Source organism: Oncorhynchus nerka, linkage group LG9a, assembly GCF_034236695.1.
Source record: "Oncorhynchus nerka isolate Pitt River linkage group LG9a, Oner_Uvic_2.0, whole genome shotgun sequence".
NCBI classification, from domain to species: Eukaryota; Metazoa; Chordata; class Actinopteri; order Salmoniformes; family Salmonidae; genus Oncorhynchus; species Oncorhynchus nerka.
The window spans coordinates 3,894,642-3,911,969 of NC_088404.1; the positions used below are offsets into that span (position 1 = coordinate 3,894,642).

The following is a 17,328-nucleotide window of genomic DNA, read 5'->3' on the forward strand; positions in this document are numbered from 1 at the left end:
ACACTACACTATAATACACTACACTATAATACACTACACTATAATACACTACTACACTACAATACACTACACTATAATACACTACACTATAATACACTACACTATAATACACTACACTATAATACACTACACTATAATACATAATACATACACTATAATACACTATAATACACTACACTATAATACACTACACTATAATACACTACACTATAATACACTACACTATAATACACTACACTATAATACACTACACTATAATACACTACACTATAATACACTACACTATAATACACTACACTATAATACACTACACTATAATACAATACACTATAATACATATAATACACTACACTATAATACACTACACTATAATACACTACACTATAATACACTACACTATAATACATACACTATAATACACTACACTATATACACTACACTATAATACACTACACTATAATACACTACACTATAACTACACTATAATACACTACACTACAATACACTACACTATAATACACTACACTATAATACACTACACTATAATACACTACACTATAATACACTATAATACACTACACTATAATACACTACACTATAATACACTACACTATAATATACACTATACACTACACTATAATACACTACACTATAATACACTACACTATAATACACTACACTACAATACACTACACTATAATACACTACACTATACACTACACTATAATACATACACTATAATACACTACACTATAATTACACTATAATACACTATAATACACTACACTATAATACACTATAATATACACTACACTATAATACACTACACTATAATACACTACACTATAATACACTACACTATAATACACTACACTATAATACACTACACTATAATACACTACACTATAATACACTACACTATAATACACTACACTATAATACACTACACTATAATACACTACACTATAATACACTACACTATAATACACTACACTATAATACACTACACTATAATACACTACACTATAATACACTACACTATAATACACTATACACTACACTATAATACACTACACTATAATACACTACACTATAATACACTATAATACACTACACTATAATACAATACACTACACTATAATACACTACACTATAATACACTAACACTACAATACACTACACTATAATACACTACACTATAATACACTACACTATAATACACTACACTATAATACACTACACTATAATACACTACACTATAATACACTACACTATAATACACTACACTATAATACACTACACTATAATACACTACACTATAATACACTACACTATAATACACTACACTATAATACACTACACTATAATACACTACACTATAATACACTATAATACACTACACTATTACAATACACTACACTATAATACACTACACTATAATACACTACACTATACATACACTATAATACACTACACTATAATACACTACACTATAATACACTACACTATAATACACTACACTATAATACACTACACTATAATACACTACACTATAATACACTACACTATAATACACTACACTACAATACACTACACTATAATACACTACACTATAATACACTACACTATAATACACTACACTATAATACACTACACTATAATACACTACACTACACTACACTATAATACACTACACTATAATACACTACACTATAATACACTACACTATAATACACTATAATACACTACACTATAATACACTACACTATAATACACTATAATACACTACACTATAATACACTACACTATAATACACTACACTATAATACACTACACTATAATACACTACACTATAATACACTATAATACACTACACTATAATACACTACACTATAATACACTACACTATAATACACTACACTATAATACACTACACTATAATACACTATAATACACTACACTATAATACACTACACTATAATACACTACACTATAATACACTACACTATAATACACTACACTATAATACACTACACTACACTACACTATAATACACTACACTATAATACACTACACTATAATACACTACACTACAATACACTACAATACACTACACTATAATACACTACACTACAATACACTACACTACAATACACTACACTGACCCACATACACTATAATACACTACACTATAATACACTACACTATAATACACTACACTATAATACACTACACTATAATACACTACACTATAATACACTACACTATAATACACTACACTATAATACACTACACTATAATACACTATAATACACTACACTATAATACACTACACTATAATACACTACACTATAATACACTACACTATAATACACTACACTATAATACACTACAATACACTACACTATAATACACTACACTATAATACACTACACTATAATACACTACACTATAATACACTACACTATAATACACTACACTATAATACACTACACTATAATACACTACACTATAATACACTACACTATAATACACTACACTATAATACACTATAATACACTATACAAATACACTACATAATACACTACACTATAATACACTACACTATAATACACTACACTATAATACACACTATAATACACTACACTACAATACACTACACTATAATACACTACACTATAATACACTACACTACTATAATACACTACACTATAATACACTACACTATAATACACTACACTATAATACATACACTATAATACACTACACTATAATACACTACACTATAATACACTACACTATAATACACTACACTATAATACACTACACTATAATACACTATAATACACTACACTATAATACACTACACTATAATACACTACACTATAATAATACACTACACTATAATACACTACACTATAATACAATACACTATAATACACTACACTATAATACACTACACTATAATACACTACACTATAATACACTACACTATAATACACTACACTATAATACACTACACTATAATACATACACTATAATACACTACACTATAATACACTACACTATAATACACTACACTATAATACACTACACTATAATACACACTATAATACACTATAATACACTATACTACACTATAATACACTACACTATAATACACTACACTATAATACACTATAATACACTACACTATAATACACTATAATACACTACACTATAATACACTACACTATAATACACTACACTATAATACACTACACTATAATACACTACACTATAATACACTACACTATAATATAATACACTATAATACACTACACTATAATACACTACACTATAATACACTACACTATAATATAATACACTACACTATAATACACTACACTATAATACACTACACTATAATACACTACACTATAATACACTACACTATAATACACTACACTATAATACACTACACTATAATACACTACACTATAATACACTACACTATAATACACTACACTATAATACACTACACTATAATACACTACACTATAATACACTACACTATAATACACTACACTATAATACACTACACTATAATACACTACACTATAATACAATACACTATAATACACTACACTATAATACACTACACTATAATACACTACACTATAATACACTACACTATAATACACTACACTATAATACACTACACTATAATACACTACACTATATAATACACTACACTATAATACACTATAATACACTACACTATAATACACTACACTATAATACACTACACTATAAATACACTACACTATAATACACTACACTATAATACACTACACTATAATACACTATAATACACTATAATAACTACACTATAATACACTACACTATAATACACTACACTATAATACATATAATACACTATAATACACTACACTATAATACACTACACTATAATACACTATAATACACTACACTATAATACACTACACTATAATACACACTATAATACACTACACTATAATATACACTATAATACACTACACTATAATACACTACACTATATACATACACTATAATACACTACACTATAATACACTACACTATAATACACTACACTATAATACACTACACTATAATACACTACACTATAATACACTACACTATAATACACTACACTATAATACACTACACTATAATACACTACACTACACTACACTATAATACACTACACTATAATACACTACACTATAATACACTACACTATAATACACTACAATACAATACACTATAATACACTACACTAATACACATAATACACTACACTATAATACACTACACTATAATACACTACACTATAATACACTACACTATAATACACTACAATACACTACACTATAATACACTACACTATAATACACTACACTATAATACACTACACTATAATACACTACACTATAATATAATACACTACACTATAATACACTACACTATAATACACTACACTATAATACACTACACTATAATACACTACACTATAATACACTACACTATAATACACTATAATACACTACACTATAATACACTACACTATAATACACTACACTATAATACACTACTATAATACACTACACTATAATACACTACACTATAATACACTACACTATAATACACTACACTAATACACTATAATACACTACACTAATAATACACTATAATACACTACACTATAATACACTACACTAATACACTACACTATAATACACTACACTATAATACACTATACACTATAATACACTATAATACACTACACTATAATACACTACACTATAATACACTACACTATAATACACTACACTATAATACACTACACTATAATACACTATAATACACTACACTATAATACACTACACTATAATACACTACACTAATAATACACTATAATACACTACACTAATACACTACACTATAATACACTACACTATAATACATACACTATAATACACTACACTATAATACACTATAATACACTACACTATAATACACTACACTATAATACACTACACTATAATACACTACACTATAATATAATACACTATAATACACTACACTATATACACTACACTATAATACACTACACTATAATACACTACACTATAATACACTACACTATAATACACTACACTATAATACACTACACTATAATACACTACACTATAATACACTACACTATAATACACTATAATACACTACACTATAATACACTATAATACACTACTATAATACACTACACTACAATACACTACACTATAATACACTACACTATAATACACTACACTATAAATACACTATAATACACTACACTAATACACTACACTACAATACACTACACTATAATACACTACACTATAATACACTACACTATAATACACTACACTATAATACACTACACTATAATACACTACACTATAATACACTACACTATAATACATACACTATAATACACTATAATACACTACACTATAATACACTACACTATAATACACTACACTATAATACACTACACTATAATACACTACACTATAATACACTACACTATAATACACTACACTATAATACACTACACTATAATACACTATAATACACTACACTATAATACACTACACTATAATACACTACACTATAATACACTAATACACTACACTATAATACACTACACTATAATACACTACACTATAATACACTACACTATAATACACTACACTATAATACACTACACTATAATACACTACACTATAATACACACTATAATACACTACACTATAATACACTACACTATAATACACTACACTATAATACACTACACTATAATACACTACACTATAATACACTACACTATAATACAATACACTACACTATAATACACTACACTATAATACACTACACTATAATACACTACTAATACACTACACTATAATACACTACACTATAATACACTACACTATAATACACTATAATACACTACACTATAATACACTACACTACAATACACTACACTATAATACACTACACTATAATACACTACACTATAATACACTACAATACACTATAATACACTACACTATAATACACTACACTATAATACACTATAATACACTACACTATAATACACTACACTATAATACACTACACTATAATACACTACACTATAATACACTACACTATAATACACTACAATACACTACACTATAATACACTACACTACACTATAATACACTACACTATAATACACTACACTATAATACACTACACTATAATACACTACACTATAATAATACACTATAATACACTACACTATAATACACTACACTATAATACACTACACTACAATACATACACTACACATACACTATAATACACTACACTACAATACACTACACTATAATACACTACACTATAATACACTACACTATAATACACTACACTATAATACACTACACTATAATACACTACACTATAATACACTACATAATACACTATAATACACTACACTATAATACACTACACTATAATACACTACACTATAATACATACACTATAATACACTACACTAATACACTACACACTATAATACACTATAATACACTACACTATAATACACTACACTATAATACACTACACTATAATACACTATAATACACTACACTATAATACACTACACTATAATACACTACACTATAATACACTACACTATAATACACTACACTATAATACACTATAATACACTACACTACAATACACTATAATACACTACACTATAATACACTACACTATAATACACTACACTATAATACACTATAATACACTACACTACAATACACTACACTATAATACACTACACTATAATACACTACACTATAATACACTACACTATAATACACTACACTATAATACACTACACTATAATACACTATAATACACTACACTATAATACACTATAATACACTACACTATAATACACTACACTATAATACACTACACTATAATACACTATAATACACTACACTACAATACACTACACTATAATACACTACACTATAATACACTACACTATAATACACTACACTATAATACACTATAATACACTACACTATAATACACTATAATACACTACACTATAATACACTACACTATAATACACTACACTATAATATAATACACTATAATACACTACACTATAATACACTACACTATAATACACTACACTATAATACACTACACTACAATACACTACACTATAATACACTACACTATAATACACTACACTATAATACACTACACTATAATACACTATAATACACTACACTATAATACACTATAATACACTACACTATAATACACTACACTATAATACACTACACTATAATATAATACACTATAATACACTACACTATAATACACTACACTATAATACACTATAATATAATACACTATAATACACTACACTATAATACACTACACTATAATACACTACACTATAATACACTACACTATAATACACTACACTATAATACACTAAACTATAACACAACACTATAATACACTACAAACACAACACTACACACTACAAACACAACACTACACACTACAAACACAACACTACACACTACAAACACAACACTACACACACTACAAACACAACACTATAAACATACACTACACACCACCACACACTATAAACACTAAACTACACACACAACACTACACACTACAAACACACCACTACACACTACAAACACTAAACTACACACACAACACTACACACTACAAACACTAAACTACACACACTACACACTACAAACACTAAACTACACACACAACACTACACACTACAAACACTAAACTACACACACAACACTACACACTACAAACACTAAACTACACATCACACCTATAAGTACAGCGAGGGAATACATTTTTAGTGTGTGATGCCTGATCCTGTGGGACCACTAACAGTGTCTTCAGAAACTATTCACAACCTCTTGACTTTTTCCACGTCGTTGTTGTTGTTGTTGTTGTTGTTGTTTACAGCTTGAATTTAAAATGGATTAAATGTAGATGTTGTGTCACTGGTCTACACACAATACCCCATAATCTTTACAAATTAATAAAAATGCCAAGAGTCAATAAGTATTCAACCCGTTTGTATTGGCAAAGCCTAAATAAATTCAGGAGTACATATGTGCTTAACAAGTCACATAATAAGTGTCATGGACTCACTCTGTGTTCAATAATAGTGTTTAACATGATTTTTGAATGACTACCTCATCTCTGTACCCCACACATACAATTATCTGTCAGGTCCCTCATCTCTGTACCCCACACATACAATTATCTGTCAGGTCCCTCATCTCTGTACCCCACACATACAATTATCTGTAAGGTCCCTCATCTCTGTACCCCACACATACAATTATCTGTCAGGTCCCTCATCTCTGTACCCCACACAGACAATTATCTGTCAGGTCCCTCATCTCTGTACCCCACACAGACAATTATCTGTAAGGTCCCTCATCTCTGTACCCCACACATACTGTAAGGTCCTTCATCTCTGTACCCCACACATACTGTAAGGTCCCTCATCTCTGTACCCCACACATACTGTAAGGTCCTTCATCTCTGTACCCCACACATACTGTAAGGTCCCTCATCTCTGTACCCCACACATACTGTAAGGTCCCTCATCTCTGTACCCCACACATACTGTACGGTCCCTCATCTCTGTACCCCACACAGACAATTATCTGTAAGGTCCCTCAGTCGAGCAGTGAGTTTCAAACACAGATTCAACCACAAAGACCAGGGAGGTTTTCCAATGCCTCGCAAAGAAGGGCACCGATTGGTAGATGGGTAATACAAAAAAAAAAAAAAAAAAATCAGACATTGAATATCTCTTTAAGCAACATGGTGACGTTATTAATTACACCTTGGGATGGAGTATCAATACTGTGTGTAGATAGGTGAAAAAGACAAATCTATTTCATCCATTTTGAATTCAGGAAGTAACAAGAACCAAAATGTGGAGTACTTCCTGTAAGGAACTGTAAAGGTATGTGTTCACACGACACTCAACAACACACAGTATGACCAAGATACAGGTTTCTACGTGAAGCTGAAATCCTATAGTCACTATACTGTACCTAAAAATTTAAAAAAATCACACAATATGACACCAAATATAAAAGTTGCAGCCAGAAGATGAGGCCGTGAGGCCTGACTGTGAATAGGGGAGTGTGTGAACACGCAGAGAGAGAGAAGCCTGTACCTTGTAGCCTTGCTTCTCAGCATTGTCCTTAGCGCCATCTACTGTCCTCACCCGGTACTCAAGCACGGCCCGTGCTAACTGAGGGTAGAAGAGACCAATACTGGGGTACATCCACGTGTCCTATACAGGGAGACAGAGAGCGAGGGACATTTCAGTCACACTAAAAGACACATGGTTCCAGTAGGTAGAGGTTAGCCTAACCCTCTCCTTGAATACAGCCAGTTCCACTTATGTGTTGTAATCCAGTACACCTGATGGGTCAACTAACCACCTTTCCCTTCATTAGATACATCATGAAATAAACAGAACATTGCCCTCACCTGGTCCCAGAACACGTGTCCCCAGTAGTCTTGCCCTGAGCCCCCGTTAGACAGTCCTCCAGGACTGACGCCGCCGAAATGACCGGGCGCCTCGTGCAACGAAGGGAAGGCACTGAGCAGGTAGAACATGCAGCCAATCAGAGCCCTGCTCAGGTCGTCTGGACCAGTCAGCTCCAGGGTGCTGCCCGCCCACAGCTCCTCCCACGCCCGGAGGTGCGAGGGACGAAGGTTCCCATTGGCCATCAGCTCCAGAGCTGTTAACATGTTTACGCTCGTTGCCATGACAAGTTTCATTTTTATTTTCCCCACTTAGAAGTATTCATTAAAACACTTGTGTCCAATGTGGTCCTGGATGATAAAACCAAATAAAACATCTAATGATGTACCCACTGTGCTAACACCTATATCACTACTACACCTATATCACTACTACACCTATATCACTACTACACTACTACACCTATATCACTACTACACTACTACACCTATATCACTACTACACTACTACACCTATATCACTACTACACTACTACACCTATATCACTACTACACCTATATCACTACTACACTACTACACCTATATCACTACTACACCTATATCACTACTACACCTATATCACTACTACACTACTACACCTCACTATCACTACTACACCTATATCACTACTACACCTATATCACTACTACACTACTACACCTATATCACTACTACACCTATATCACTACTACACCTATATCACTACTACACCTATATCACTACTACACCTATATCACTACTACACCTATATCACTACTACACCTATATCACTACTACACTACTACACCTATATCACTACTACACCTATATCACTACTACACCTATATCACTACTACACTACTACACCTATATCACTACTACACCTATATCACTACTACACCTATATCACTACTACACCTATATCACCTATATCACTACTACACCTATATCACTACTACACCTACTATATCACTACTACACCTATATCACTACTACACCTATATCACTACTACACCTACATCACACTACACCTATATCACTACTACACCTATATCACTACTCACTACTATCACCTACACCTATCACTACTACACCTATATCATACACCTATATCACTACTACACCTATATCACTACTACACCTATATCACTACTACATCTATATCACTACTACACCTATATCACTACTACACTACTACACCTATATCACTACTACACCTATATCACTACTTCACCTATATCACTACTTCACCTATATCACTACTTCACCTATATCACTACTACACCTACATCACTACTACACCTACATCACTACACCTATATCACTACTACACCTATATCACTACTACACCTATATCACTACTACACCTATATCACTACTACACCTATATCACTACTACACTACTACACCTACATCACTACTACACCTACATCACTACTACACCTATATCACTACTACACCTATATCACTACTACACCTACATCACTACTACACCTATATCACTACTACATTTATATCACTACTATACCTATATCACTACTATCACTACTACACCTACATCACTACTACACCTATATCACTACTATAATGGCCGAGTTAAACTGACGTTAAAAACTTGAGACGCGGCTGGTCGTGTTCTTATTATGTTCTGGTCGTGTCCTCTAATTACGGAGTAAAGCCACACCTCGTCATAACGAGCCTCAGTCCGACATGTCCCACTAGATGTACCGCAGCGGAGACCTCAGCTGCAACTTCATCAAGTTAGTTTTCATCATTATGTGACGCAGGAGGATAGTTGAGCTCACTCCCTTTCTTTACCTGTGTCGTAGTGAGCCTGTACGCTGTCCTGACTGCCCGCCACCGCCACCACGAACCCCCAGCGGGACTGGGCCTGGTCGGGCAGCAGGGTAAGGGAAGGGGTGATGGGGGTCCAGATGATGTGGACGCTGGGACAGACGCCACCAGAGACCTCAGCCGTGGTGGTCTGGCCCTGGATGTAACTAGGGAAGGAAAAGGGTGATTGTGAGCTGAGCTGAATGCTGGGGACTTTTGTATTTAAAAAGGTTAATTGCAGCAGTTTTCATTTAAAATGATCAAAAAAGAAACAAAAATATCTTGTCAGCAAAGAGCAATTTCTCAAGCAAGAATTTTGCTTAAGACTGTCTGGGAGTGGTCTGAGTGGGGAGGGGGAAAACTGAAAACTAGCTGTTATTGGCTGAGAGGTTCATTATCATCATTATTACATCATTATCATCTATATCATCATCTATATCAGCATTATCATTGTCATCATTATTACATCATTATCGTCGTTATTACACCATTATCATATATATCAGCATTATCATCATCGGCTATATCAGCATTGTCATAATTATCATCATCTATATCATAATTATCATCATCATTATTACATCATTATCATCTATATCGTCATCATCTATATCATCATCATCATTATCATATATCATCATCATCTATATCAGCATTATCATCTATATCAGCATCATCATTATCAGCTATATCATCATTGTCATAATTATCATCATCTATATCATCATCATCATTATCATCAATATCATCATCATCTATATCAGCATTATCATCATCATCTATATCATCATCATCATCTATATCATCATAATCTATATCATCATCATCATCTATATCATCATCATCTATATCAGCATTATCATCTATATCAGCATTATCATCATCATCTATATCAGCATTAACATCATTATTATCATCATCATCTATATCATCATTATCTATATCATCATTATCATCTATATCATCATTATCATCATCATCATCTATATCATCATTATTATCATTGTAGCAAAGTATTTATAAACAAATGTACAAACAAACAAATCCAATCTGTTAAAAGTTTCCTTTCTATGTGATCTGTGCAATAGGCCATGATTCATTTTGGCCCAATAGACCTGGCATATTCCATCTTTCAAGGAGCTTTCCATTTTGAATGGGTTATTTTGCCAACAACCTTTAGGCCTAACTATAGAAGAAAAAAATATACAACTCTGCATCTCTGCCCAGCCTGGCAAGAGAGGCCTAAAGGGTGTTGAGCATCCCCAGTGGCTCTGCAAGTCTGGAGAGGATTTGTCCACTGCTGGTCGGCTCTCCAGGAACCATCGTATGAGCCAGAAGCCCCAGACTGGCCAAACTGCTGATAGCCCTATATACAGAAGATAGCCCTATATACAGAAGATAGCCCTATATACAGAAGATAGCCCTATATACAGAAGATAGCCCTATTTGGTAAAAGACCAAGTCCATATTATGTCAAGAACAGCTCAAATAGGCAAAGAGAAACGACAGTCCATCATTACTTTAAGACACGAAGGTCAGTCAATACTGAACATTTCAGGAACTTTGAAAGTTTCTTCAAGTGCAGACGCAGAAACCATCAAACGCTATGATGAAACTGGCTCTCATGAGGACAGGAAAGGAAGACCCCAGAGTTACCTCTGCTGCAGAGGATAAGTTCATTAGAGTTACCAGCCTCAGAAATTGCAGCCCAAATAAATGTTTCACTCAGTTCAAGTAACAGACACATCTCAACATCAACTGTTCAGAGGAGACTGAGTGAATCAGGCCTTCATGATCAAATTGCTGCAAAGAGAAACCACTATTAAAGGACACCAATAAGAAGAAGAGACTTGCTTGGGCCAAGAAACATGAGCAATGGACATCTGGACACAAGCAATGGACTGGTGGAAATGTGTCCTTTGTTCTGGAGTCCAAATTGGAGATTTTTGGTTCCAACCGCCGTGTCCCAGTGTGGGTGAAGGGATGATCTCCGCATAGGTAGTTCCCACCGTGAAGCATGGAGGAGGAGGTGTGATGGTGCTTTGCTGGTGACACTGTCAGTGATGTATTTAGAATTCAAGTCACACTTAACCAGCATGGCTACCACAGCATTCTGCAGCGATACACCATCCCATCTGGTTTGGGCTTAGTCCCACTATCATTTGTTTTTCAACAGGACAATGACCCAACACACCTCCAGGCTGTGTAAGAGCTATTTGACCAAGAAGGAGAGTGATGGAGTGCTTTATCAGATGACCTGGCCTCCACAATCACTCCAACCTCAACCAAATCGGACCTCCACATCTGGCTTCTTCACCTGCGGGATTGTCTGAGATCAGCCACCAGGACAGCTGATGAAACTGTGGGTTTGGACAACCAAATAATTTCTGCACAAATGGTCAGAAACCATCTCGGGGAAGCTCATCTGTGTGCTCTTCGTCCTCACCAGGGTCTTGACTTGACTGCAGTTCAGCATCGTAACTGACTTCAGTAGGTAAATGCTCACCTTCGATGGCCACCACTGGCCTCGCTGGAGAAGTGTGCTCTTCACGGATGAATCCCGGTTTCAACTGTACCGGGCAGATGGCAGACGTTGTGTATGGCATCATGTGGGCAGGCGGTTTGCTGATATCAACATTGTGAACAGAGTGCCCCATGGTGGCGGTGAGGTTATGGTATGGGAAGGCATAAGTTACGGAAAAGGAAAACAAATGCATTCGATGGCAATTTGAATGCAGAGACATACCGTGACGAGATCCTGAGGCCCATTGTCGTGCCATTCACCTGCTGCCATCACCTCATGTTTTAGCATGATAATGCACGGCCCCATGTCGCAAGGGTCTGGACACAATTCCTGGAAGCTGAAAAGGTCCCAGTTCTTCTATGGCCTGCATACTCCCCAGACATGTCACCCATTGAGCATGTTTGGAATGCTCTGGATCGACTTGTACGACAGGGTGTTCCAGTTCCCGCCAATATCCAGCAACTTCACACAGCCGTTGAAGAGGGGTGGGACAACATTCCACAGGCCACAATCAACAGCCTGATCAACTCTATGTGAAGGAGATGTGTCACGCTGCATGAGGCAAATGGTGGTCCCACCAGATACTGACTGGTTTTCTGATCCACGCCCCTACTGTTTTATTAAGGGATCTGAACAACAGATGCATATCTGTACTCCCAGTCATGTGAAATCCATAGATTAGGGCCTAACGAATGTATTTGACTGATTGCCTTATATGAGCTGAAATGGTTGCATTTATATATATATATATATATATATATATATATTATTTATTTATTATTATTATTATATTTATTTATTTATATATATATATATATAATATTTAATATAAATAAAATAAAAATGTGTTCATAAAACACAGGATGATCAAGTCTAAGAGGCAGGAATGATGATCTAGGATCAGTTTGGCTTGTTAGATTATAATGAGTAGATATGAATAAAGGACCTGGTGTTTCAGTCTTTTGATCTATGGAAACAGTACAACTGACACACCTATCATATTACCAAGTGAAAAACAACATGGAGAAAGGCTGTATAAACGCAATGGGAAAGCAACTACAGCTCACTGCTGCTACAAACAAGAAGGCCATTGAATCTTTCTGTTTCTGTCCATCTAGCTTCCTTCCTACTTCTCCCTTCCTTCCAAGTTCTCCCTTCCTTCCTACTTCTCCCTTCCTTCCTACTTCTCCCTTCCTTCCTACTTCTCCCTTCCTTCCTACTTCTCCCTTCCTTCCTACTTCTCCCTTCCTTCCTACTTCTCCCTTCCTTCCTACTTCTCCCTTCCTTCCTAGTTCTCCCTTCCTTCCTAGTTCTCCATTTATTCTCACCTGGCTCCTTTGTAGTCCGGTTCGGAATGGAACACTATGTCATCGCTTTGAGGCGTGAACCTACTGTCCAGCTTGATTGTGATTGGCTCCCGGGAGGTGCCCTGACGAATCAGCAGGACCTCCATGACCAAGAGGTTGGGATGGTGTCGATGGGTGTAGAGAGACTGGGAGGCAATAACACTAACTGTCCTCAGAGAGTGGGTGAATATACCTGGAGAGGAGAGGACAGAGACAGAGACAGGACAGACACAAATGCAGTGATACAACTGTAAAGCTTGGAAACAATGTAATTCAAACGAGGCTACCTCAAATCAAATCAAGTGTTATTTGTCACATACACATGGTTAGCAGATGTCAATGTGGGTGTAGCGAAATGCTTGTGCTTCTAGTTCCGACCATGCAGTAATATCTAACAAGTAATCTAACAATTCCACAACAACTACCTGATACACACAAGTGTAAAGGAATGAATAAGAATATTAACCCATTGTTCCTAGACCAGTTAACCCACTGTTCCTAGACCAGTTAACCCACTGTTCCTAGACCAGTTAACCCATTGTTCCTAGACCAGTTAACCCACTGTTCCTAGACCAGTTAACCCACTGTTCCTAGACCAGTTAACCCACTGTTCCTAGACCAGTTAACCCCACTGTTCCTAGACCAGTTAACCCCACTGTTCCTAGACCAGTTAACCCCACTGTTCCTAGACCAGTTAACCCACTGTTCCTAGACCAGTTAACCCACTGTTCCTAGACCAGTTAACCCACTGTTCCTAGACCAGTTAACCCACTGTTCCTAGACCAGTTAACCCACTATTCCTAGACCAGATAACCCACTGTTCCTAGACCAGTTAACCCACTGTTCCTAGACCAGTTAACCCACTGTTCCTAGACCAGTTAACCCACTGTTCCTAGACCAGTTAACCCACTGTTCCCTAGACCAGTTAACCCACTGTTCCTAGACCACCAGTTAACCCACTGTTCCTAGACCAGTTAACCCACTGTTCCTAGGCCAGTTAACCCACTGTTCCTAGGCCAGTTAACCCACTGTTCCTAGACCAGTTAACCCACTGTTCCTAGACCAGTTAACCCACTGTTCCTAGACCAGTTCCTAGACCACCCACTGTTCCTAGACCAGTTAACCCACTGTTCCTAGACCAGTTAACCCACTGTTCCTGACCAGTTAACCCACTGTTCCTAGACCAGTTAACCCACTGTTCCTAGACCAGTTAACCCACTGTTCCTAGACCAGTTAACCCACTGTTCCTAGACCAGTTAACCCACTGTTCCTAGACCAGTTAACCCACTGTTCCTAGACCAGTTAACCCACTGTTCCTAGACCAGTTAACCCACTGTTCCTAGGCCAGTTAACCCACTGTTCCTAGACCAGTTAACCCATTGTTCCTAGACCAGTTAACCCACTGTTCCTAGACCAGTTAACCCACTGTTCCTAGACCAGTTAACCCACTGTTCCTAGACCAGTTAACCCACTGTTCCTAGACCAGTTAACCCACTGTTCCTAGACCAGTTAACCCACTGTTCCTAGACCAGTTAACCCACTGTTCCTAGACCAGTTAACCCACTGTTCCTAGACCAGTTAACCCACTGTTCCTAGACCAGTTAACCCACTGTTCCTAGACCAGTTAACCCACTGTTCCTAGACCAGTTAACCCACTGTTCCTAGACCAGTTAACCCACTGTTCCTAGACCAGTTAACCCCTGTTCCTAGACCAGTTAACCCACTGTTCCTAGACCAGTTAACCCACTGTTCCTAGACCAGTTAACCCACTGTTCCTAGACCAGTTAACCCACTGTTCCTAGACCAGTTAACCCACTGTTCCTAGATCAGTTAACCCACTGTTCCTGACCAGTTAACCCACTGTTCCTAGACCAGTTAACCCACTGTTCCTAGACCAGTTAACCCACTGTTCCTAGACCAGTTAACCCACTGTTCCTAGACCAGTTAACCCACTGTTCCTAGACCAG

The 17,328-nt window shown here is 35.5% G+C and overlaps 1 protein-coding gene across 4 annotated transcripts in view; it reads right to left on the minus strand.

The window, feature by feature from the left end:
- Positions 1 to 17,328, minus strand: part of pgghg (protein-glucosylgalactosylhydroxylysine glucosidase) — a 71,055-nt gene that overhangs the window by 40,438 nt on the left and 13,289 nt on the right. For all 4 annotated transcript variants that reach the window (XM_065022213.1, XM_065022212.1, XM_065022210.1 and 1 more), the window contains exons 3-6: positions 15,344 to 15,554; positions 11,477 to 11,658; positions 9,643 to 9,896; positions 9,323 to 9,442 (exon numbers count right to left, since the gene is read on the minus strand). In XM_065022213.1, coding sequence (XP_064878285.1) covers positions 9,323 to 9,442; positions 9,643 to 9,896; positions 11,477 to 11,658; positions 15,344 to 15,554 — 767 coding nt within the window. The remainder of the gene's footprint in view (positions 1 to 9,322; positions 9,443 to 9,642; positions 9,897 to 11,476; positions 11,659 to 15,343; positions 15,555 to 17,328) is intronic.